Below are 22,478 nucleotides of genomic sequence, written 5' to 3' on the forward strand. Positions count from 1 at the left end.
GCCACGTCTTACCGTATTCACAGGCCACTAAGACTGAAAGGTCACTGAACCTGTGGCTGTTCACAGCTCCTGCCACGCAGCTATTAGTGCATGGCGATCATGCCGACCTGCAGAATAACGCAAATCTTCTCTGCCTCATCACTCAGATTCTCACCTTAGCTGACCCTCTTGAGGGTTGCATCCCATGAACATCTTCTAGACCCCTCCCCCTCCGATAAGGGCGCATGCCTCTTCCCTCTCGTGGCCTCATGGCGTACATGCACTACCAGCGGCAACCAAAGAGATGCCACGGAATGTTCCTCTCCTGCATGTTGATGCGTTTGGTTGTTTTGCACCAGGGTAACCTCTGTGCAGGGAATCAATCCATGGCCTCCAGCGTCCGAGTCTCGTTTTCTTTGCTCCTTTGTGTAGTAGGTTTATTTTAGACGTTGCCCAGCTCCGTCTTTGCAATGATGTTTCCTACGTCATGGCTCCATCCAGGTCCCCGAATGGACCAAATGCACCAGCCGTGAGAAGAGGAAGGAGAAGGTGGAGAAACCCTTCTATTCAGATTCAGAGGGAGAATCGGGAGCGACGGAATCGGCGGACAGTGGTGAGAATGGCGGAGGAGGAGGGCTTCAAGTGGAGCGCAAGCCGTCCTCCGTGTCCACTCGTAAAATATTTCTATGGTCTTTTTAGAACTGCCAACAGAAAGGGAGGGGAGGAGCAGTGCGGCAGCTTGGAAATTGAAAGCGCATTCCATAAATAGTGCTCAAAGATAGTAACTAGGTAACTGAAGTTTCTGCTGCGCAAAAATTCTAACTAGAGAAGATGATTGATGACTCTTGGCTATGGATGTGTCCCATTGGAGAATATGAATTATGATCCACCCGGGGGGGTGGAGGAAAACCAGGTCAAGGGTGACAATGAATTATGTGTCTCAGAGTCGGCTATACCCAGGCAGTGCCGGACATGTTAACTCCCAATAAATCCTTTTGAAGTTTTGGCTCGAGACTCATAATTGAATTGGGGTAACTTCTGGAATCCTGACACTCAGCTTATGATGACTGTTCACTTAGCAACTGTTTGAAGTACAAGTAGTCCTTGAGTTACGACCATAACTGCTGACTATCGGATGTTCAAATCCCACCAGGCTCAAGGTTGACTCAGCCTTCCATCCTTCCGAGGTGGGTAAAATGAGGACCCAGATTGTTGGGGGCAAGAGGCTGACTTTGTACACCAGTCAGAGAAGGCTGTAAGAAAGTTCTTGACTGCGCTGAAATGGACCTACTTACACAAAAACTTAGAGATGAGGTAGACACAAAATATACTAGAGCTTGGGAAAAAAAGGAGAAAAACCAGGAAATTAAAAGATTTGAAAAATGAAATGGTTAAACTAAGAGCACATACCAAAAATAGAAAATGAATATTAGTAAAATGGTTTTCAAGAAATGATCACGCCATCTTAGCTGATAAGAAATAAGTTTGATGTCGATATTTATATATTGCTTTCGTTTCTAACGAAACATGGTATTTTACACTGTATATATTTTTCTTTTTACTCTTTAATAAAGTTTACTTTAAAATTAAAAAATAAAAGAGGGAGCTGTCAAAGCACCGTGAAGTCGTATAGAAGTCTTAAGTTCTATGGCTGTTTACTAAATCGTTTTTTTTCCTAAATCCTGCCTTTATTATTTTAATCAATAATCCTCAAGGCGGAGAACATAGCTAACCTTAGATTCCTCCCCTCTCCTCTTTTGCTTGCAGACCCTGAGACCATGAGTGGCTCCGAAAGCGGAAGTGAGAGTGGATCGGGATCCGGCAGTGAAGAAGAGGATGAGGAAGAGAGCGAAGACCAATCAGAAGAGGAGGAGGAGGAAGAGGAAGAGGAAGAGAAGAAGAAAAAGAAGAAGAAGGGGGAAACTCCCCGGAAAGGTCTGCTGGAGAGCGCTGGCAGGTAGAGTCCCCGGGCGAGGCTGGCATTGAGTGCAGACAAACAGGGATAGTTTGGGAAGTCAACTCTGCTACTTGAACTGGGCCACAAAGACAAAAATGCAGCCCACCCTTTTTTTTAAAAAAAAGTGTGTTGCACAATACATAAAAAGGGATGAAGCTTCAATTACATGGTTGCAGCCACCATTTTGACTTTTTTGACCTCCTCTCTGCAGACACACTAGCTGGAGTTGATCAAAGGTCTGGAAACTAAAACATATGAAGAATGGCTGCAGGATTTGGGTCTGGCTAGTCTAGAGAAAAGAAGAATGAATAGAATAGAATAGAATAGAATAGAATAGAATAGAATAGAATAGAATAGAATAGAATAGAATAGAATAGAATAGAATAGAATATATGGAATGGAATAGTATGTACTGGACTGGTATAGAGTAGAGTAGAGTAGAGTAGAGTAGAGTAGAGTAGAATAGAATAGAATAGAATAGAATAGAATAGAATAGAATAGAATAGAATAGAAAATAGAACAGAATAGAACAGAACAGAACAGAATAGGTTTATTGGCCAAGTGTGATTAGACACACAAGGAATTTGTCTTGGTGCAAATGCTCTCGGTGTACATAAAAGAAAGGATACATTTGTCAGAAATCGAGAATTATCAGGTACAACACAATGATAGTCATAGGGTACAATAAGAATAGAAATAGAACAAAAATACAAATAAAAATAGAATAGAATAGAACAGAACAGAACACAACAGAACAGAATAGAATAGGTTTATTGGCCAAGTGTAATTGGACACACATGGAATTTGACTTGGTGCAAATACTCTCAGTGTACATAAAAGAAAAGATACATTCGTCAAGAGTCAAGAATCATCAGGTACAACACTGAATGATAGTCATAGGGTACAAATACGCAATCAAATCATACTAGGAAACAGTCCATATAAATCGTAAAGATACGAGCGACAAACTTATAGTCATACAGTCACAAGTGGGAGGGGAGGGGCGATAAGGAGTGATGAGAAGATTAATAATAATAGTAGCGCAGACTTAGTAAATAGTTGGACAGTGTTGTGGGAATTATTTGTTTAGCAGCGTGATATTCGGGAAAAAACTGTCCTTGTGTCTAGTTGTTCTGGTGTGCGGTGCTCTATAGCGTCGTTTTGAGGGAAGGAGTTGAAATAGTTTATGTCCGGGATGTGAGGGGTCTGTAGATATTTTCACAGCCTCTTTTTTATTCATGCAGGATACAGGTCCTCAATTGAAGGCAGGTTGATAGTAATTGTTTTTTCTGCAGTCCTAATTATCCCTTGAAGTCTGTGTCTGTCCTGTTGGGTTGCAGAACCAAACCAGACAGTTTTTGAGGTGCAGATGATAGACTCAATAATTCCTCTGTAGAAGGTGTGACATTAGGGGTGACATGAGAGCAGTATTTCAGAAGATGGGGTCAAATTATTCCCCAAAGCCCCAGAGGGCAGGACAAGAAATAACGGATGGAAACTAGTCAAGGAGAGACGCAACCTGGAATTAAGGAGAAACTTCCTAACAGTGAGGACAATTAACCAGTGGAACAGCTTGCCACCAGAAGTTGTGGCTGCTTCCTCACTGGAGGTTTTTAAGAAGAGACTGGACAGCTATTTGTCTGAAATAGTATAGGTTCTTCTGCTTGAGTAGGGGGCTCAACTAGAAGACCTCCAAGGTCCCAACCAACTCTATTCTATTCTAAATGGAGTTCGGAGCCAATGACAGGGCAATGTGGACTTGGAAAAGACGTCCTCCCTCTCAACAAGAAATAAGGAGACAACCCATGTTTCAATTCTCTATTTCTTTCCTCTAAATGCTAGTGAGGAGGAAGAGGAAGGAGGAGGAAGAGGAGGAAAGGAAAGGAGCAAGAAAAAACTATCTCCCCAGGGAGGAAAGGAGGACTCGACCTCCTCCTCATCCGAAGAGGACAGCTTGTCTGAAAGTAGCTCAACCGAATCGGAGTCCGAGTCCGAACCAGAGGAGTCCAAGAAGAAAAAGCTGGTAAGGGGTGAGAAGGGTGGGCGTGGATGGAAAACGTGGGCACCAGGTTCATGCAAGGGCAGTTTGGCCTGGTGGGGAAGACCTTAAGCTGGAAACCAGGAGACGGTGAGTTCTAGTCCTGCCTTAGGCATGAGAGTCGGCTGGATGACTTTTAGCTAAACACCAAGAGAAAGCGAGTTCTAACACACCTTAGGCATGAAAGCTGGATGGGTGACTTTGGGCCAATCACCAGGAGACGGTGAGTTCTAGTCCCACCTCAGACAAAGCTGGATGTGGGACTTTGGGCCAATCACCAGGAGACGGTGAGTTCTAGTCCCACCTTAGACGAAGCTGGATGGGTGACTTTGGGCCAATCACCAGGAGACGGTGAGTTCTAGTCCCACCTTAGACGAAGCTGGATGAGTGACTTTGGGCCAATCACCAGGAGACAGTGAGTTCTAGTCCCACCTTAGACAAAGCTGGATGGGTGACTTTGGACCAATCACCAGGAGATGGTGAGTTCTAGTCCCACCTCAGACAAAGCTGGATGGGTGACTTTGGACCAATCACCAGGAGACAGTGAGTTCTAGTCCCACCTCAGACAAAGCTGGATGGGTGACTTTGGGCCAATCACCAGGAGACGGTGAGTTCTAGTCCCACCTCAGACAAAGCTGGATGTGGGACTTTGGGCCAATCACCAGGAGACGGTGAGTTCTGGTTCCACCTTAGACAAAGCTGGATGGGTGACTTTGGGCCAATCACCAGGAGACGGTGAGTTCGAGTCCCACCTCAGACAAAGCTGGATGGGGGACTTTGGGCCAATCACCAGGAGACGGTGAGTTCTGGTTCCACCTTAGACAAAGCTGGATGGGTGACTTTGGGCCAATCACCAGGAGACGGTGAGTTCTAGTCCCACCTTAGACAAAGCTGGATGGGTGACCTTGGGCCAATCACCAGGAGACGGTGAGTTCTAGTCCCACCTTAGGCGTGAAATCCAGATGGGTGATTTTGCTTGCAGTCCCTCTCTCAGCCCAATCTACCTTGCAGGGTTGTTGTGGGGAAGAGGATGGAGCATTTTATATGTTCGCTGCCTTCAGTTATTTATAAAAATAATAAAGGTGGGGTATAAGTAAATAAATAAAATTAAAAACATATGATTTAACTCCGTGATTGAGCAGGTCTCCAGTTTAATCTAATTCCGTTTGCTGTTTGGAGTCTCTTACGGTTCCCAACCTCACCAGGCCTGCCTGGAGTTGTGGTTCCATCTCTGGCTTCTGTTTCCTTTTGTCTTTTCTCTTTCAGCTTCCCAGCAGGAAACCACCTGCTAAAGCAGCCAAGAAAGGATCAAAGGAAATCTCTCTGCTTGATCTGGATGACTGTAAGCATCCTTCAACCAGCCCTCCTTCTCAGCCTCCTCCTTAATCTTTCTCTTAAACCTTCTCCAGGACTGTCCCCCTAGGATAACTTTTATTCCTTTTTAGCTTTCCATAGCCCGGGCACTTGGTAGATGTATGGATTTAAACTTCTCAAATCCTTAACAATGGTTGTGTTGGCTGGAAAGTTCTAGGATTTGAAATCCATGCATTTGGAAAGTGTGAGCTTTGGGGCGGCTCCTTTAAATGAGCTTCCAGGTGGTTGTTTCACTATAGGTCCAAGAGCCATAAATCTGGATTTTTTGGGTTGTTCTTCCGTACCTATTTTTTTTCTCTCATTGTGTTCCTTCCCTTGCAGGAAACTTGTCTTCTTTCCATGAATGATGGGAGATTTCCTCCTCCAGGGGCTCCAAAATTTAGGACGGTAGTCTTCAAACTTGGCAACTTTAAGACTTGTAGATTTCAATTCCCAGAATTGGCTGGGTAATTCTGGGAGTTGAAGTCCAGAAGTCTTAAAATTACCAAGTTTGGAGACCTTTAGCTTAGTGTCATGATGGCGAACCTATGGCACGTGTGCCGCAGGTGGCACACAGAGCCATCTGTGCTGGCACGTGAGCTGCAGGCAAATTTACCTCACTGCACATGCGCGCACCTCACCGCTGATTTTCGGCAGGTTTGAGGCCTTTGGGGGCCTCCCAGAGGTTTGAAGAAGGCTTCTGCAGGCTTTGCAGGGTGAAAACTAGCCCCATTTTGTCACTTCCTGTTTTTCCAACAATACCAGAAGTGACAAAACGGGCCTACTTTTTGGCCTGCAAAGCCTGCAGAAGCCTTCCTCAAGCCTCTGGGAGGCCCAGAAAGGCCTCAAGCTTGCTGAAAATCAGCTGTGAGGTGCAGTGCAGGTAAGGGGGTGGGGAGTGGGGATTGTGTGTGCATGTATAGGGTGTGGGTGGGCACACATTGCCTTCTGGGTGCTGGCACGCAAGCACAAGCATGCAAGCGCGCACACACTTTTTGGCACAGGAGCTCAAAAAGGTTAGCCACCACTGGCTTAGTAAATCCTTATGCTTATTAAATTATTAATTATTAAATTATATAATTAAATTATATTATTTATATGATTATATTATATATATATATAATTAAATTATATGATTAAATTATCAAATTATTACATTATATTATTATTTACTTATGCTTAGTAAACTCCTTATGCAGAAGCATTTAATTACACAGTCATATTCCCCCATACCTTCATATGGACCTATAACACATCCATGGCTGAGTATTATCTACTCAACATATCTTGGAGATACATCAATGCCTCCATAGTAATTTATGAATGGCCGTCCATGGCTATCTAAATTATGAGATCTGTCCATGGTGCTGAAGTCTATCTAGCTTGCATTGAGTGACTGCTTTATTCTAAGCTGTTCTCAACCATGTCTGGTCTAATTTCCATTATTTTCCCTCTCCACTTTGAATCAGTCTTGAAGCATACAATATTGATTCTTGGCTTTCTGTTTCTTCAACCCACAGTCACACCCCCATCTTTGCAGCCGGTTACCAGCAGCCCAGTTCTCTCCACTAGCCTCGTGACCGATCTGGAAGGACTCACCTTGACGGACACTTCTTTAACGACACCCGTGAGTGATCTCTCTGATTCTGGTTTGGAAAGGTAGACAATAAAGTCTATTGACCATCTCAAAGCAGCAAATGTGGTGTCCATCCGTTTACAGTCCCCTCAATATACTTGTGAGATAGAACACGCTTTTAAAACAGGGACCAGAGTTGAACTTGATTGATTGGAGATTGGACCTTAGAATCTGAACTTCTCAAGATTTGCTCCAGTGTACTAACTACTATGCATTGCTCTTCATTTCTTGACATGGGCTGCAAGACAGCCCACGTTATGATAATTCTATGCCTGGGTGTTAAAGGTGCAGTGCTTTTTCTGGCTGTGCTTGTTAGAAATTTAATTCTTGAGTGTGAAGTATATGACCTCAATGGGGCCAGGAAGAGAGAGAGATATCAGCATTAAGACCTTGCCTATCCCAGGTTCAATCCATCGCAAACAAGACTGGGAAGAAACCCTAACTGAGATTCTGATGGTCATTGTGTTGGCTTCTAGCTCCTGATTTGTAGCTAGGTGCTACTACATCTCTAAAAGGAGATAGATTTCTTCCCAAACTAACTGGGCATAGATATCCTTATTTTTATCCTTAGAAATGTAGTAATATCTTTACCATATGTGATGGATTTGTATAAAAGCTAAAAGATATTGAACCAAAATACACACATGGTTGGAAAAAACAATTAAACAACATATCAATTTGAAGCCTGAAATATCCTAATTAGGAATAAGCATATTAGGAAAGTTATAGCAAAGAAAAAACATACTTAATTATACATGTATTAACAGCAGCTAGAATTGTATTTGCTCAGAATAGGAAAAATGATAAGATACCGGCAGAGGAAAAAGTAATTGAAAAAAAAAATTGAAAGTGAATAGATTAACATTAGAAATTAAAGAAAAAAAAGAATCTGAATATTACATGGTATGGGACTTGTTTTATAAATGGCTAGAAAATAAAACTAATTAAAAGGGATTAGACGTATTTATAAAGCAATAAAGTGTAATAGGCATACTGAATATTACTTATATATATGGGAATGTGATTATTATTATATTGTTATACTGTTAAGAAAAATATTATTAGTAACGGTTAAGCACATGAAATATGTATCTAATCGACACCCGTTTGGAATGGATTTATTGTATGTTAAAAATAAAAAAAAATTAATCGCACACAAAAAAGAAATGTAGTAATATCTGAAGAGCGGTTGTGTCAACTTGGGTTTCTTCTTCTTTTCCTTTTTCCTTTTTCTTTTTCTTCTTCTTCTTCTTCTTCTTCTTCTTCTTCTTCTTCTTCTTCTTCTTCTTCTTCTTCTTCTTCTTCTTCTTCTTCTTCTTCTTCTTCTTCTTCTTCTTCTTCTCCTTCTTCTTCTTCTTCTTCTTCTTCTTCTTCTTCTTCTTCTTCTTCTTCTTCTTCTTCTTCTTCTTCTTCTTCTTCTCCTTCTCCTTCTCCTTCTCCTTCTTCTTCTTCTTCTTCTTCTTCTTCTTCTTCTTCTTCTTCTCTGCCCTCCGTAGATGATCAGTCCAGTCTTTGGGGCAGTGAAGAAATACAAGCTGCTGCATCGCATGACCGGGGAAGGACTCTCGGTGGAATACTATTTCAGCCGGCAACCCTTTGCTCCTGACCCCCGCATGGTAGCTGTGCAGATCCAGATCTGCAACAACATGGCAACCGAAGTGAAGAACATCCGTGTGACGGAGCCCAAACTTCTCTCAGGCATGCGTCTCCAGGAATTCAAGGAGATTGGTACGGGGCACATGTGTATAACGCTCTGTCTGGAATGAGTGGTGAACGGTGTTGGGAAGGAGGCATCTTCAGGTGAGCCTCGGAATACTGTGATGGCCCAAAGGGGCGTGGCACAAAGGCAACACAGTCCGATAATCAGTAGGAGTCCCTTTATTAGCTCCAACTTTGCCCTCGATGTCCTGGTTACTGGCTGGGTTGGAGAAAAACTCTCCCAGGAATCAAGCCTTTGGCTCCAGAGAATCAAGTCCAGAATGTGGTCAAAAACTATAAGTCCAATCAAGGCAAAATGAGGTAATTAGTCCAACAGGGCAGGAGCAAGAATCCCCGGCATGAAGGCACTGCAGTAACTCCACATGGCTGGGAAGATGCCAGGAACAGATAATCAAAGTCAACACTATCTTGTTGACTCATGTTTGCTCCCAGCAGCTGCTGCAGTCAGCATGCATCTCTTTGAAACTCTCTTCCCAGCTGTGGCTAATGAAGGGAATCAGGGCCCTTTCCTCCCCCGTAAGCCACATAACCCACGTTGCTCCCTTCTCTGTTCCTCCCTGCATGCCCTAGGATGAAGAGGGGGGTGGGCCTGCATCTTCCTCTGAATTTCATACCTCTCCCCTGCTCTGCCCAGCTGGACTTTGCCCTTCCCCAGTTTCCTCCACAGCCACACTCCCTGTCAGCTGTTCATCTTCCTCCTCGGATTCAGACTCCGACAGGGGCATGACAGATACTGATCACTGAAGAAGAGAATATTTGTAGCTTAGGTTGAACTGTGTGGGCTTTTGGTGCTGTCTGAGCTTGGTAGTTTTCTTGCAGACATTTCATGACCCAACTAGATAACAACATCAGTGCTAGAACGGAGGAGGGTTTGCAGAATGGAGGAAAAGGAGGACTATGGAATTTTTAGTGCTCTCTGAGCTTGGTTGTTTTCTTGCAGACATTTCATGACTCAACTAGGGAACATCATCAGTGCTAATAGAGAGTGGCATTGGCAGAGTGGAAGAGAAGGGAGGAAGATGAGGAGGAAGAGAAGGAGAACTGTGGATTCTTCGTGCTCTCTGAGCTTGGCTGTTTTCTTGCAGACATTTCAATACTTGAATTAGATGACATCCTTTGGTAATGGAAGAAAATAACCAAGCTCAGAGAGCACCACGGATCCCACAGTTCAATTTGAACTACAAATATTCTATTCTATAATGATCACTTGGCCAACCTAGTGAAAGGACCCTTCCATAACCTGTTGCTCTCTAGTGGATCGAAAGTACAATTTCCAGCATTTCTAGTTTGGGTGGAGTCATAATTCAGTCTACAATGGAAAACCCCACGCTGGAGAAAACAGCATTATAGTCAGTGTGTTTAAGGGCTCTTTGGTGCTCTTTGAGCTGACTTGTTTTCTTGCAGATGTTTCATTACCCAAACTAGGTAACATCATCAGTGCTAGTGATGTGTTTGATTTGGGGACAAGAAATGCAACTGTCCAGTGTATTTACAATCACTCCTGGCCATTTGACATGCTTCACCGCATGCTGTTTGAGAGCTAAGGAAATCTCTTTATTGCCTTGGTCTGCTAGAAGTGTAGACAATTGCTCTGCTAATATCCTTCTCTCTGGCTTCTTTCCCTCTGCTTGCAGAGTCTTTGGCTCCTGGGGAAACGGTCAGCGTGGTAATGGGCATAGACTTCTGTGACTCTACCCAGGTGGCCAGTTTCCAATTGTGGTGAGTCCCTGCATAGTTCATTTTGCTGCAGTTTGTGCTTTTCCCTACAACAACAGTCAGGGCAAATGGGTTTGAAGAACAGAAGGATGAGTCCTGCTGCAAGAGATCAAGAAATCAAGTTCTACTTTTGATGCCAACCAGATGGATTTAAGAAATTTGTAAGGGCTTTCCAGGGCTGCCCTCCAGCCATTTGTTATGCTTCTGGGAATAGCAACCAAGCTACTGCTATTGAAGGGCCAATCCGCCATGAGTTTGTCTAGATAAATGTAAAGGTTCCCCTTGCACCTATGTGCTAGTTGTTTCTGGCTCTAGAGGGCAGTGCTCATCTCCGTTACAAAGCCGAAGAGCCAGCGCTGTCCGAAGACGTCTCCGTGGTCATGTGGCTGGCAGGACTAAACACTGAAGGCACACGGAGCGCTCTTACCTTCCCACTAAAATGGTCCCTATTTTTCTACTTGCATTTTTACCTGCTTTCAAACTGCTAGGTTGGCAGAAGCTGGGACAAGGAACGGGAGCTCACTCTGTGACGTGGGGCAAAGGGATTCGAACCGCCGAACTGCCAGCCTTTCTGATCAACAAGCTCAGCATCTTAGCCACTGAGCCACCACGTCCGTTAGAGTTTGTCCCTTAAAGTTTGCCTAGCCCTGTGTTAAAAATGGATGGCCATCTCCACCTATGATGGGAACGAATCCCATAATTGCCATCTAAACTAGGTCTCAGCAATCATTGGGAGGAACCATTGGACACATGTTGTGAGGCTGTTACAGGCGCTCTCAGAATGATTGCTCTCAGAAGCCTACTCCATCCCAAAGAGCTTAGTCGATCGATTATACAGGCAGTAGTCCTTGACTTACGGCCACCAGTGAGCCTAAAATTTGTGTTGCTAAGGGAGGCATTTAAGTGAGTTTTGCCCCATTTTACAACTTTTGAAGAGTTGCGAAGAGTTGATAAGTTAAGTAACCTGGTTGTTAAGTTGAATCTGGCTTCCCCGTTGACTTCTCTTGTTAGAAGATCCCAAAGGGTGATCACATGACTCGGGGACTCGTTCAAGAACTACCTGCATTGAGTTGATGTTGAGTCTTTGTGACCGTGTAGATAAATTTTCCCCAGGACAGCTTGTTCCAACTCTGATGTTTCAAATTTTCCAGGGGTGCCACCAAATTCTGCTGTAACTGATGATCTGCTGCTGCTCTGGCTGGAAGTCACCCACCTTTGATTTTTGTAAAAAAAAATATTTATGACCGGGGTCTCCAACCTTGGCAACTTGAAGCCTGGCAGACTTCAAGTTGCGAGGGTTAAAGACTGTTCTGACCAAGGCTTCCCGAAACCGTAATTAAGCACACACTTAGTTAAAACCACTCTTGGTTTATTTCAGCTTTGGGAATTATATTCATTCCCAGCCTGTAATGAGTCTCAAATAGTCCCTCGAGATAAGCACCCACCTGTCTCTCCTTTGAGCTGCTGCCAACAACTAAAGTGCCACATTAACAGTAACAAGCCAAATAAAGTACAAAGTCCACATAGAGCTTCAAGGTTTAATCCGAACAGAGTGAACGACTTTGCTTCCTGCAAAGGTTTCTCTACCTTTGCACCTCCTTTATACCTTATGGGAGGGGCAATCACCTCCCAGCCTTACTTCTGAATCGCCCCTTTTGTCTCAGCTGCTCTCGCCTTCTAGCAGCTCTGCATACGCTCACTGGGAACAGGCTCCCCTCAATCCTCTTCCTCGCTTCTGCCAGACTCCGGTGGCTCCGGAGTCAGCACCCCACTCCCAGATGGTCCTGGTCCCATCCCTGCATCGGATGCAGGACCCTCATCCGAGTCCTCTCCAGACTCCTGGACTGGTCCCCGTTCTTCCCCACTGTCCGATTCTGCTGCTGTCTGCACAGGCTGCCAGCGAACCACAACAGAGACCCCCGATTTTGCAAATAATGTCACACCTGAGGTGGATGTTTTGCTTCGAGCATGGAAACCTCCCACATTTTCCTTGATTAAGAGTCTACAAAATATTGGTTTAAAGCGGCCATTTACACAAATTGCAAAATTCACTGAACCAGTAGTTGCACCGGTCGGATCCCACCCCTAGAGCGAACTCACGTCACAAATGTCTCGCTCAACAATAGAAATGTTGGACTCCATTGTAGTCAGAAGCCGAAGGATTACCCTCCCCCAAGCTTTCTCGGCCAGCGCTGAGACATTTGTCTTGTCAGCTCAGGGTTCAAAGGTTTGCCCTCTTTGCATGCTGAGTCACAAGCTGAATCATAAACACCCCAGGGAGTTTTGGAAATCAAAGCATCAATAAAACAGCATTCATGACTAAGCTCTCTCCCGTTAAGCTTTCTCTTTAAATATTGCTTTCTATAAAATGGGCGCTTGAGAAAGTGATAGAAGAAGGAAAAGTTTAAAAATCTCAGCTGGCAAGGGATGGCCTGGGGAAATTAGATCCAGCTTGAAGATTTGTTTATACGGTGACCAAATCTTACGATTGTCTAGAACCAGGTGTGAGTTTTAAGTGCAGTTGAAAAACTAAAACAAAATACGGATTGAAGGTGTGCAATGGCAGGTATAATTTTGAGTCTAAGCTGGTGTTTCTCTATTCCACAATGTAGATGTCAACTCCCTGAATTTTCAACCCAGGAGACAACGCTGGCTGGAGAATTCTGGCTGTTAGTTCATCCATCTGCTTGTCTTCCAATTTGGAAACTTAAAACAAAATACAGGATCTTGGAAAGGAATATACGGAGAATTTCCCCTTTCCAAAATGCCAACAGTACGAAAGAATTTTATTAAACGGGGGAGCAGGAAACCAGTAGAAAGAATAGGAAGGGGTAACAGCTGTTGAAAGAGACAAATTGCAGAAATTTTGCAAGCGATTTGATTTCTCCAGGCACTGTAAATGCTAACTTAAGTTTGGCTGCTGTGTTTCTGTCTCCAGCACACACACCCGCCAGTTTTACCTGTCCATCCAATCACCCGTTGGGGAGCTTATGGCTCCAGTGTTCATGAGCGAAAACGAATTCAAGAAGGAGCAAGGTGAGTGAGTTTTGGGGCGTAGGAGAAATGGGGAAAGGCCCAGGTATTTCATGCTGTTCACATAAACAGGTTCACAAACCTCTCTGCTCAAGGAGGTCCATGTTGACTTCCTCGTGGCTTTCTCCAGCCTCCTATGAACTCTTCCCATCCAGGACCAAGGGCCAACCAGACCCCAGCCTCTTGAAATGGGGAGGGTGACCATTTGACTTCCTTGGGAGACAATCTTATGGACAATATACTTCTGAAGAACCATGGGGTAGATGGGGGAAAGGTCTCTGCAGCATGTGGTCAAAAACATCAAGATGGTGGCCACCAGTAGCGGGACTCTAATTTTTTCACTACCAGTTCTGTGGGCGTGGCTTGGTGGGTGTGGTGTGGCTTGGTGGGCGTGGTGTGGCTTGGTGGGTGGGGCTGGGGAAGGATCCTGCAAAATCCCCCTTCCCTTCCCACCCCGCTAGCCTGCTTTTCAGCTCCGTTCTCCTGTGCAGGGCAACCAAAGGAGACCCAGCCAATCAGCTGGGACTCAGTGGGAGGCGGAGAATAGATGGGGGCGGGGCCAGTCAGAGGCGGGATTTGCTAGTTCTCCGAACTACTTAAAATTTCCGCTACCGGTTCTCCAGAACTGGTCAGAACCAGCTGAATACCCACCTCTGCTGGCCACCTTCAAAGCTCTGCCTACTTTTTATGCTCCTTGCAGATGTGTTTAAACACCCGGGATAGATGGATTTCCTTCCTTGGTTGAGGGCCTCCCCACCCTGTGCTCCACCTACCTGTGCCACCTTCTCTTTCTCCTAAACTTCTCGTGAATTTACTCTGGGTGTCGCCCTTCCTTGGTCAACAGAGACGTGGGAAAGACGCCTCTTTCCGCAGGAGGAGAATGTCTTTCCGGACCCCTCATGTTCTCCTCCGGCCCTGCTTGGCTGTAGGGGCAGCAGCAGCCCTGGACTCTGCTGGTGCTAATGGTTGTGCTCTGTTCTTTTCCGCTGCCTCGTGCATTCTCCATCCCCCCCCGTTTTTTTCCATAGAGCATCTGTTAAGGACGGCCGTGGGTAAGTGCCAGCCACAGATGCTACACCTCCCTGCTCCTTTGGCCCCAATGCTACTAGCCATGCTTCCCCAAATGGTCTGTCTGTCTTTCTCTTTCTTTCTTCCTTCCTTCCTTCTTTCCTTTCTTTTTCTTTTCGTTCCTTTTCTCTCTCTCTCTCCCTTCCTTCCTTCTTTTCCTTTCTCTCTTTTTCTTTTTCTTTCTTTCTTTCCTCTCTCTTTTCCTTCTTTTTCTTTTTCTTCCTTTTTCTTTTTTCTTTCCTTTTCTCTCTCCCTTCCTTCTTTTCCTTTCTCTCTTTTTTTTTCTTTCATCTTTCTCTTTTCCCTTTCCTTTTTTCTTTCTTTCTCTTTCCTTTTCTCTCTCCCTTCCTTCCTTTCCTTTCTTTCTCTTTTTCTTTCTTCCTTTCTTTTTCTTTTTGTTACTTTTCTCTCTCTCTCCCTTCCTTTTCCTTTCTCTTTTCTCTTTTCTTTCTTTCCTCTCTCTTTTCCTTTTTTCTTTTTTTCTTTCTTTTTCTTCCTTCCTTTTTCTATCTTTTTCTATCTTTTTTCTTTCCTTTTCTCTCTCCCTTCCTTCTTTTCCTTTCTCTCTTTTTCTTTTTCTTTCTTTCATCTTTCTCTCTCTTTTCCTTCTTTCCTTTTTTTTTTTTCTTCCTTTCTTCTTTCTTTTCTCTCTCCTTCCTTCCTTTCCTTTCTTTCTCTCCCTTCCTTCCCTTCCTTCCCTTTCTTTCTTTCTTTCTTTCTTTCTTTTTCTTTCTTTCTTTCTTTCTTTCTTTCTTTCTTTCTTTCTTTCTTTCTTTCCTTCCTTCCTTCCTTCCTTCCTTCCTTCCTCCTCCTTCCTCCTTCCTTCCTTCCTTCCTTCCTTCCTTCCTTCCTTTCCTTTCCTTTCCTTTCCTTTCCTTTCCTTTCCTTTCCTTTCCTTTCCTTTCCTTTCCTTTCCTTGTCTCTGTCTCTCTCTCTGTCTCTGTCTCTCTCTCTTTCTTCTTCCTGCCCAAAGAGCCCTGCCGCTCTCCCGCTTCCCCTCCTGCCTGGCCCTAAGCCCAGGCGCTGCTTTCCAAACAGCCGGCCCCACCCTTTCCCTCTTTCTGGCGCTAGGATGGCTTCTGTCTTGGACACCCTTCTTGCCTCTCCCTGTAGACCCGAGCCCCTGCCCTCTGCTTCTCCTGCACTCCTAATTAAAGATCAATACAGGTAGTCCTTGACTTATCACAGAAATGGAGCCTGCCCATCACGGTCATAGGTCGTGACGGTCACATTTTACAATTTCACCATCCTTTTTTTGCGGAAGTCGTAAAGGCGCTGTGCGGTTCTTTAACAAACCCTGCAGTCATTTAGTCCCAAAGGTGATTTTTTTTCAAAAGGCTTCAACCGGACTTCCTTTTTCCTTGAAGACGTTTCGCTTCTCATCCAAGAAGCTTCCTCAGTCAGAAGAAGTTCAGTGTTGCCAAAAAACTGGAAGTCACTTTGGGGTTTGGCAAAAACTCTCGTAACACCCCGTCACATGACTGTGAGACGCAGAAAGCAGCCAACAGGGTGGTCCTTTTGCCCAGCGCCCAAAATTTGATCATGTGACCGCACGCCCAGGACACCATACCAAAATACGCTTGCTTGTTTTTGAGATTTTCACGTGTCGTCTGAATCCAGCCAGTTCTGGTTTATCACGGTAACATGGCCTAGTGCGGGGGGGGATTGTGCATTCAACCTTGGCAATTTTAAGGCCTGTGGACTTCAATTTTTAGAATTTCCCATGCTGGGAGTTGACGTCCGCACATCTTAAAGGGTTGGACACCCTGGCCTAGTGGACTGTGTGAATCCAGTCTAAGGCTTTCCAGCATCGTTGTCCCTTAGCGTCTCTCTGCCTCCCTCTGCATGTCTTTTGTACCCTACTTCTCACCACAAGCAACGTCAGGCAGATTTCCTGGTGAGAGGGATGGCCGGGTTAGATTTTGAGCACCTTGCTGTTGCTTCCATCCTGGTCACTCTTCCTGCCTCCTGTGTCTTAAGACAGACCGTTTGGCTGCTGTTGAGCACCAGACTTCCTGCATGCCCCCACGAAGCACCTCTTGGCATGAAAACTTCACTCTTCAAACCCAATTCAGAGAGGAGCCCCCGAGTTCCTCCATTAATTAACCTATTAACCCACTTACTCAACTTGCCTGCTCCCATGACTAATGGAAAATACTAATTCTGGAAGTGGTGCTTGATATTAAAAAGGTTCCTGACTTTTGAGGGTCTCCACTTAAGTGTTGAAAATGCACAATTCTCTAGGAAGTGCAATACATTCCACAAGAGTTTGCATGTTTGGAAGTGATTTTTGACTCGCCTTGGTTCCACCTCACTTTGGAAGGCCTTAATCAGTATCTTTCATTCAGCTAAACTGCGGGGAAGCGCCATTTTTGGATTCTGTACAGAACATAGCAAGGAGTAAGCTAGAATTGTTCACTTGCTTGACTTTTATGTCTGTTGTTTCTTCTGAAACTTAAGAGAGGTTGTTGACTTGTTCCAACCATGACACCCTTGTGAGAAAAGTTGGGTTGAAGGACAGTGATTGACTCAAAGTGACCTTTCTATAGCTGAGGGTGGGTTTCAATGTACATCTCCCAGTCCCAGTTTGACGTAGACACCATCTAGGGTAAGCAACAATGCCAACTTTATAACCTACGGACTTCAACTCCCAGAATTCCTGAGCCAGCCATGCCAAATCAGGAATTCTGGGAATTGAAGTCCACGGATTGTAAAATTGGCATCGTTGCCCATCCCTGCACAAGATGGCATCCTTTTTGAAACACATTAGCCCATGAAGGGGGATCATTTCACAGTGCCCAGTACAGGTAAGTCCTCATTTCACTTAGTCAATCATTTCACTTAGTGGCCATTCAAGTTACAATGGCACTGAAAAAAATGCCTGAATTGTTAATTGTTTCTGTCTTTCCTAACCTCCAGGGAAGCTAACAGGGATGAGTGAAATCACAGAGAAGCTAAGTCTTCCAGACACCTGCCAGAGTGACCATGTGATTGTGCAAAAGGTGACAGCGGCCGCCAACGTCAGCCGGGTGCCCTGCGGATCGGACAAAGAATACAGGTGAAGAAAATGGCTGCTGTTTTTTTCCCCTACTCTTGGCCACCTTTATTGGATCCTCCCTTGGAAGGAGAGATTCCTTGGATCCATTGCGGATCCTCTCTTTGGAAGTACATCTGGACGTCTCACTACAGTATTTTGCTAAAGATTTCCAGCCAAACAGAGTCAGTTTGGTCAAGGTAGAAAGCCAGGGACAGTGAGTTCTAGTCCCATCTTAGGCATGAAAACACATGGATGGCTTTTAGCCAATCACCAGGAGATAGTGAATTCTAGTGCCAGTTTGGGGATACAGATAATCAGAGTTGGAAGGGACATTGTAGGTCATCTAGTCTAACCCACCACCCAAGCAGGAGGCCCTACACCATTTCTGACAAATGGCAGTCCAGTCTCTTCTTGAAAGTCTCCAGTGATGAAGCTCCCACAACTTCTGAAGGCAACTTCTGTTCCATGGGTTGATTGTTTTCACTGTCAGAAAGTTTCTCCTTATTTCCAGGTTGAATCTCTCCTTGTTCAGTTTCCATCCATTATTCCTTGTCTGGTCTTCTGGTGCTTTGGAAAATAGCTTGACCCCTTCCTCCTCTCTGGGGCAGCCCCTCAAATATTGGAAGACCGCTATCATGTCTCCCCTGGTCCTTCTCTTCCCTAGACTAGCCAGGCCCAGTTCCTGTAACCGTTCTTCATGTTTTAGTCTCCAGTCCCCTAATCATCCTGGTTGCTCTTCTCTGCAGTTTTTCTAGAGCCTCAACACCTTTTTTATAGTGTGGTATTATAGGGGATAGAAGCCAGCTGGGTGACTATGGGCCAATCCCTAGGAAACTGTGTTTTAGTCCTGTTTTAGGCATGAAAACCAGCTGGATGGTTTTAGGCTAATCGCCAGGAAACTGTGAGTTCTAGTCCCATTTTAGGCATGAAAGCTGGCTGGGTGACTTTGCACCAATCCCCCTCTCTCGGCCCAAGTCCCCTTACAGGTTGTTGTAATGAGAAAAATAGGAGAAGGAAGGAGGATTAAATGTATTTGCCACCTTGAATTATTTGTAAAAATAAAGGCAGGATAATAAAAATCTAACAAATAAAAAAAATCATAAATAAAAACTGCCTTTCACTAGGTACTTCCTAGCTCTTAGAATTTTGCAAACTCTTGCAAACTCCCATTTCCTTTCTCCAACCAACTTCTGCCTTTTTAATCTTGCTGGGTTTCTACCTTGGGAGATTACAGACCGTGCACGTCCAGAAAGATATTCGTTAGGAACGTTATTCTAATATTTGCAGCCGCTCTTAAATGTTTTTGTTGCTGGTTTCCTTGGTGTTTTCGCCCGGCCAGGTTTGCTGCTAAAACAGTGAGCGGCGAGTGTCTCATCTTGATCACCCTGGAGAAGAAGTCGGACAACACGGCCCAGCTGACCATCAACAGTGAAAAGATGTTGATTGGTACCATGCTGGTGAAAGACATCATCCACTCCTTGACCCAGGAGTGATCCAAGTGGAACGGGGAGTCCATCTCTCATCTCCCAGGAATATCAATTATCTTAGCCAGCGCTTCTCTTGGCCGAGGCCTACACTCCCAATATTTCTGTTGTAGTCCACGTGGAAAGCAATGCTTGGAGGAGAGTGAAGTTGTGTGTATGTGTGTATTTAGAACACAGGGAAGATTCCTATGACTCCACTGCCTTTCTTGTGTAACGCGCACCTTTCCTTCTCCATTCTTCTGTTCTACAGCTCTATTTATTATGAGCAGAGAAGGTTCAATAAAATGGCTTCTTGGATTTGGCTTCTGTTTGCTGGCTGTTTTGGGTAGTAGCAAAAAAAAAAAAAATCACTTAGAAGGACAGGATTTAAGCCAACTTCTTATTAGTCCGTGAGTCATCCTCCTAACTGCTGCGGGGAGAAAATGTGCACTATTTATTTAACATGAGAAGAGTACATCGGTACCCGATGCTTGAAAGACAGCAGAGGCACAGATAACAACTCCCAAGTGCAAAACTACAGGAATTTAATTTGTAATGTATGTTAGGGAAGTTTTTTTTTCCTAAGAATTCCGAAGGAAAGGAACAAGTTTGGGAAATAAACGGCAGCTTTATGCTAGACAAATACTCAGACCAGATTCTGCTGTTTAACAGGTCATTAAAAGATGGTTGCACGTCTCATTTTAAACAAAATGGACAAAGTGGTGTGGTGGCCTCACAATCAGGAGGCTTTAAGTTCGATCCTAAGTAGAGGCATATATTTCTCTCTTTGGGCACAATGAGAATATATCTGCTGAACAAAACTGCATTGGTAACAGGAAGGGCATCCGGCCAGTAAACACTCAACTCCATTCAGTTGCCCATTGGCTAAAAGATGATGATCTAGCAAAGTGGTCAGGCTTGAATTTCGTACTTTCAAATGAGTTTGCATGTTATCTGGACTGGGCTTACATTTCCCTACAACCGAAATCTCTTCAGGTGAAGGATGCATCCGTACATCCTTAGAACTAAAACCTAGCCAATCACAAAGTGGCTATATGAAGCACCCTCTATTTTGCATTTTACGCTCCCTCTCCCAAGCCACATCCAACCGGTATGGATTGCTTTTACTTTGAAGGCAAATATATAACTAACTATATATATAACTATATATATATATATTTATAACTAAACTATAACTATATATATATAACTATATATAACTATAACTAACTAAACTATAACTATAAAACTATATAAATATATATTTTTCTTAAGTTTTCAGGGTACTTACATGTATGGCATTCAGCTTTGTTTGGGTATTTTCCCACGTCATTGTTGTGCTTTTAAAATTGTAGCAACAGAATCGGCAGAATCTCATCTGCCATCATCAGGCTTCTGTATTGTGTTCGTCTGTGAGTCAGACTTTTACAGTGGTTTCAGATTTAAATTTGGGGCTAGCCTACTGCTGTGCCAGAATGGCTTTTTTCCAATCAGGATGAAGAAAAACCATTCTGGCACAGCAGTAGGCTAGCCCCAAATTTAAAACTGAAACCACTGTAAAAGTCTGACTCAGACTAACACAATACAGAAGCCTGATGATGGCAGATGAGATTCTGCCGAACTGTTGCTACAACTTTAAAAGCACAACTATAATGACGTGGAAAATACTCCAACAAAGCTGAATGTGTATGTGTATATACATGTATGTATGTATGTATATGTATATATATATATGTGTGTGTATATAGTATATACAGTATATATAGTATATATACAGTATAGTATATACAGTATACTGTATAGTATATACAGTATACTGTATAGTATATACTGTATAGTATATACAGTATACTGTATAGTATATACAGTATACTGTATAGTATATACTATACAGAAGCCTGATGATGGCAGATGAGATTCTATTGAAACGTTGCTACAACTTTAAAAGCACAACTACAATGACGTGGGAAAATACCCAAACAAAGCTGAATGCCACACATGTAAGTACCCGTGAAAACTTGATATTTATTTATTTATTTCAATGCACGTATGTCTGTGTGTGTCCATGCCTACATATCTTTGCAGCCCTATTGGTTGCAGGCTCGACAAAAGTGTTTTCTGATGCGGCTCCTTGGAGAAAATGAATTGCCCACCAATATCCTATATTAACAAACCTTTGTTGTCTTTGGCTGTTGTTTCCTTGAGCTGCCAAGTCCTTGACTCCTAAAGTACCTGATAAGCTGGTTGTAAATCAGCCGTCCTGTTGAATGACAAAGGACCCGTTTCCCAGGCTTCAATCATTATTCATTCCAGTGGAGAGAAGATAGCCTCCAGCACAAATCCAAGTGACTGACCCAGATTGCATCGTGCCTTCAAATATAGCAGATCCTGGGACACATTTATTCACCTTCATTCGTGAGGTTTATTCATTTAACTATACCCAGCTGTAACTATTTGAAGCGCCAGGCTCACCAAGGCAACAATTTCCAGGCTCAAAAGGCCTGCAAAATTGCAAATGCCAGAATCTGCTAAAGCCAGCTCATGTCAAGGAAAGTAAAAATGGAGGAAATTAATTGAAATCCTGCAAGTCCTTCTGCTTCAGGGTGTAGGATTACTAGAGTCCCTCTAATGCAGGGGTTTCCAACTGTTTCTATACCTGGCACCCCTAGAATGCTTCTGACCCCTTAAAAAATAAATTATATACATATAATTAAAACTATAATTTTGAAACTTCTAAACCCAAGTTTTTTGCACCCCTTGGAATATCGCCTGCGCTCCTCGGTTGGGACCCCCCCCCCCTCTAATGCAACATTTCCAGAGGAACTCGAGAGTAAACCCTTTGTAAGTTTCCCATTTCCCGGTTTAATTGGTCATTATCTAGTTGTTAGTTTTGCACCTGTCTAAAAGAATGCAATTTCCCTTCAATTCGTATTTAGCAGAGGTTTAAATGCCTTGCAGTTATCTAGCAAGTAAACGGCAGAAAACGGGTTGGGGAAGTGGGCTATGGTAAGATCTCCCCTCCTAATCGCCCAAATAGCCTGTAATATCAGCTTTGTGTATTGCACTAAACGGGGCCCTGGAGTTTATTTGGGAATCGAAACTACCTGTAGGCGGGTAACCACATCATTCATCCCGTGTTTTCATTCAGCAAACCAGGGTTTCATTAAGCCACGGCTTGGAAGAAGAACGTACCCCCGCCCCCCGCTTCTTCCAGAAATCCTTGTAAAACAAAGACACAAAAAAACGTTATATTTTGTATTTTTTTAAATTCGCAAATCGCATTTTTTTATATATACACACACACACACGTATATGTAGTTTATATATTGGCGATTTATATGCATATATAAATGTGTATGTGTGTGCGCGCGCGATTTAGGAATTTTAAAAAATATAAAATAAAACAAATGAATATTTATTTATTTATTTAAACAGCGAGTTTGCTGGCTCCTGAGAAAAAAACCCGCCATCGCTTCCCA

The 22,478-nt window shown here is 43.7% G+C and overlaps 1 protein-coding gene across 11 annotated transcripts in view; it reads left to right on the plus strand.

Annotated features, from left to right (window-relative positions):
• AP3B2 (adaptor related protein complex 3 subunit beta 2) overlaps positions 1-19,317 on the plus strand; it is a 47,766-nt gene extending 28,449 nt beyond the window's left edge. For 6 of the 11 annotated variants that reach the window (XM_087941458.1, XM_087941454.1, XM_087941456.1 and 3 more), the window contains 11 exons: positions 481-592; positions 1,747-1,936; positions 3,779-3,959; positions 5,241-5,316; positions 6,848-6,954; positions 8,460-8,691; positions 10,317-10,401; positions 13,337-13,434; positions 14,460-14,483; positions 17,419-17,557; positions 18,876-19,170. In XM_087941458.1, coding sequence (XP_087797584.1) covers positions 481-592; positions 1,747-1,936; positions 3,779-3,959; positions 5,241-5,316; positions 6,848-6,954; positions 8,460-8,691; positions 10,317-10,401; positions 13,337-13,434; positions 14,460-14,483; positions 17,419-17,557; positions 18,876-19,029 — 1,398 coding nt within the window. In that variant the 3' untranslated portion in view covers positions 19,030-19,170. Of the gene's footprint in view, positions 1-480; positions 593-1,746; positions 1,937-3,778; positions 3,960-5,240; positions 5,317-6,847; positions 6,955-8,459; positions 8,692-10,316; positions 10,402-13,336; positions 13,435-14,459; positions 14,484-17,418; positions 17,558-18,875 lie in introns of all 11 variants that reach the window. The other 5 variants (XM_087941455.1, XM_087941453.1, XM_026709768.2 and 2 more) reach the window with 2 other exon arrangements.
• The last annotated feature ends 3,161 nt before the right edge of the window (positions 19,318-22,478 follow it).

Source organism: Pseudonaja textilis, chromosome 13 (assembly GCF_049901715.1).
Source record: "Pseudonaja textilis isolate UNSWEBS1 chromosome 13, rPseTex1.2, whole genome shotgun sequence".
Taxonomy (NCBI): domain Eukaryota; kingdom Metazoa; phylum Chordata; class Lepidosauria; order Squamata; family Elapidae; genus Pseudonaja; species Pseudonaja textilis.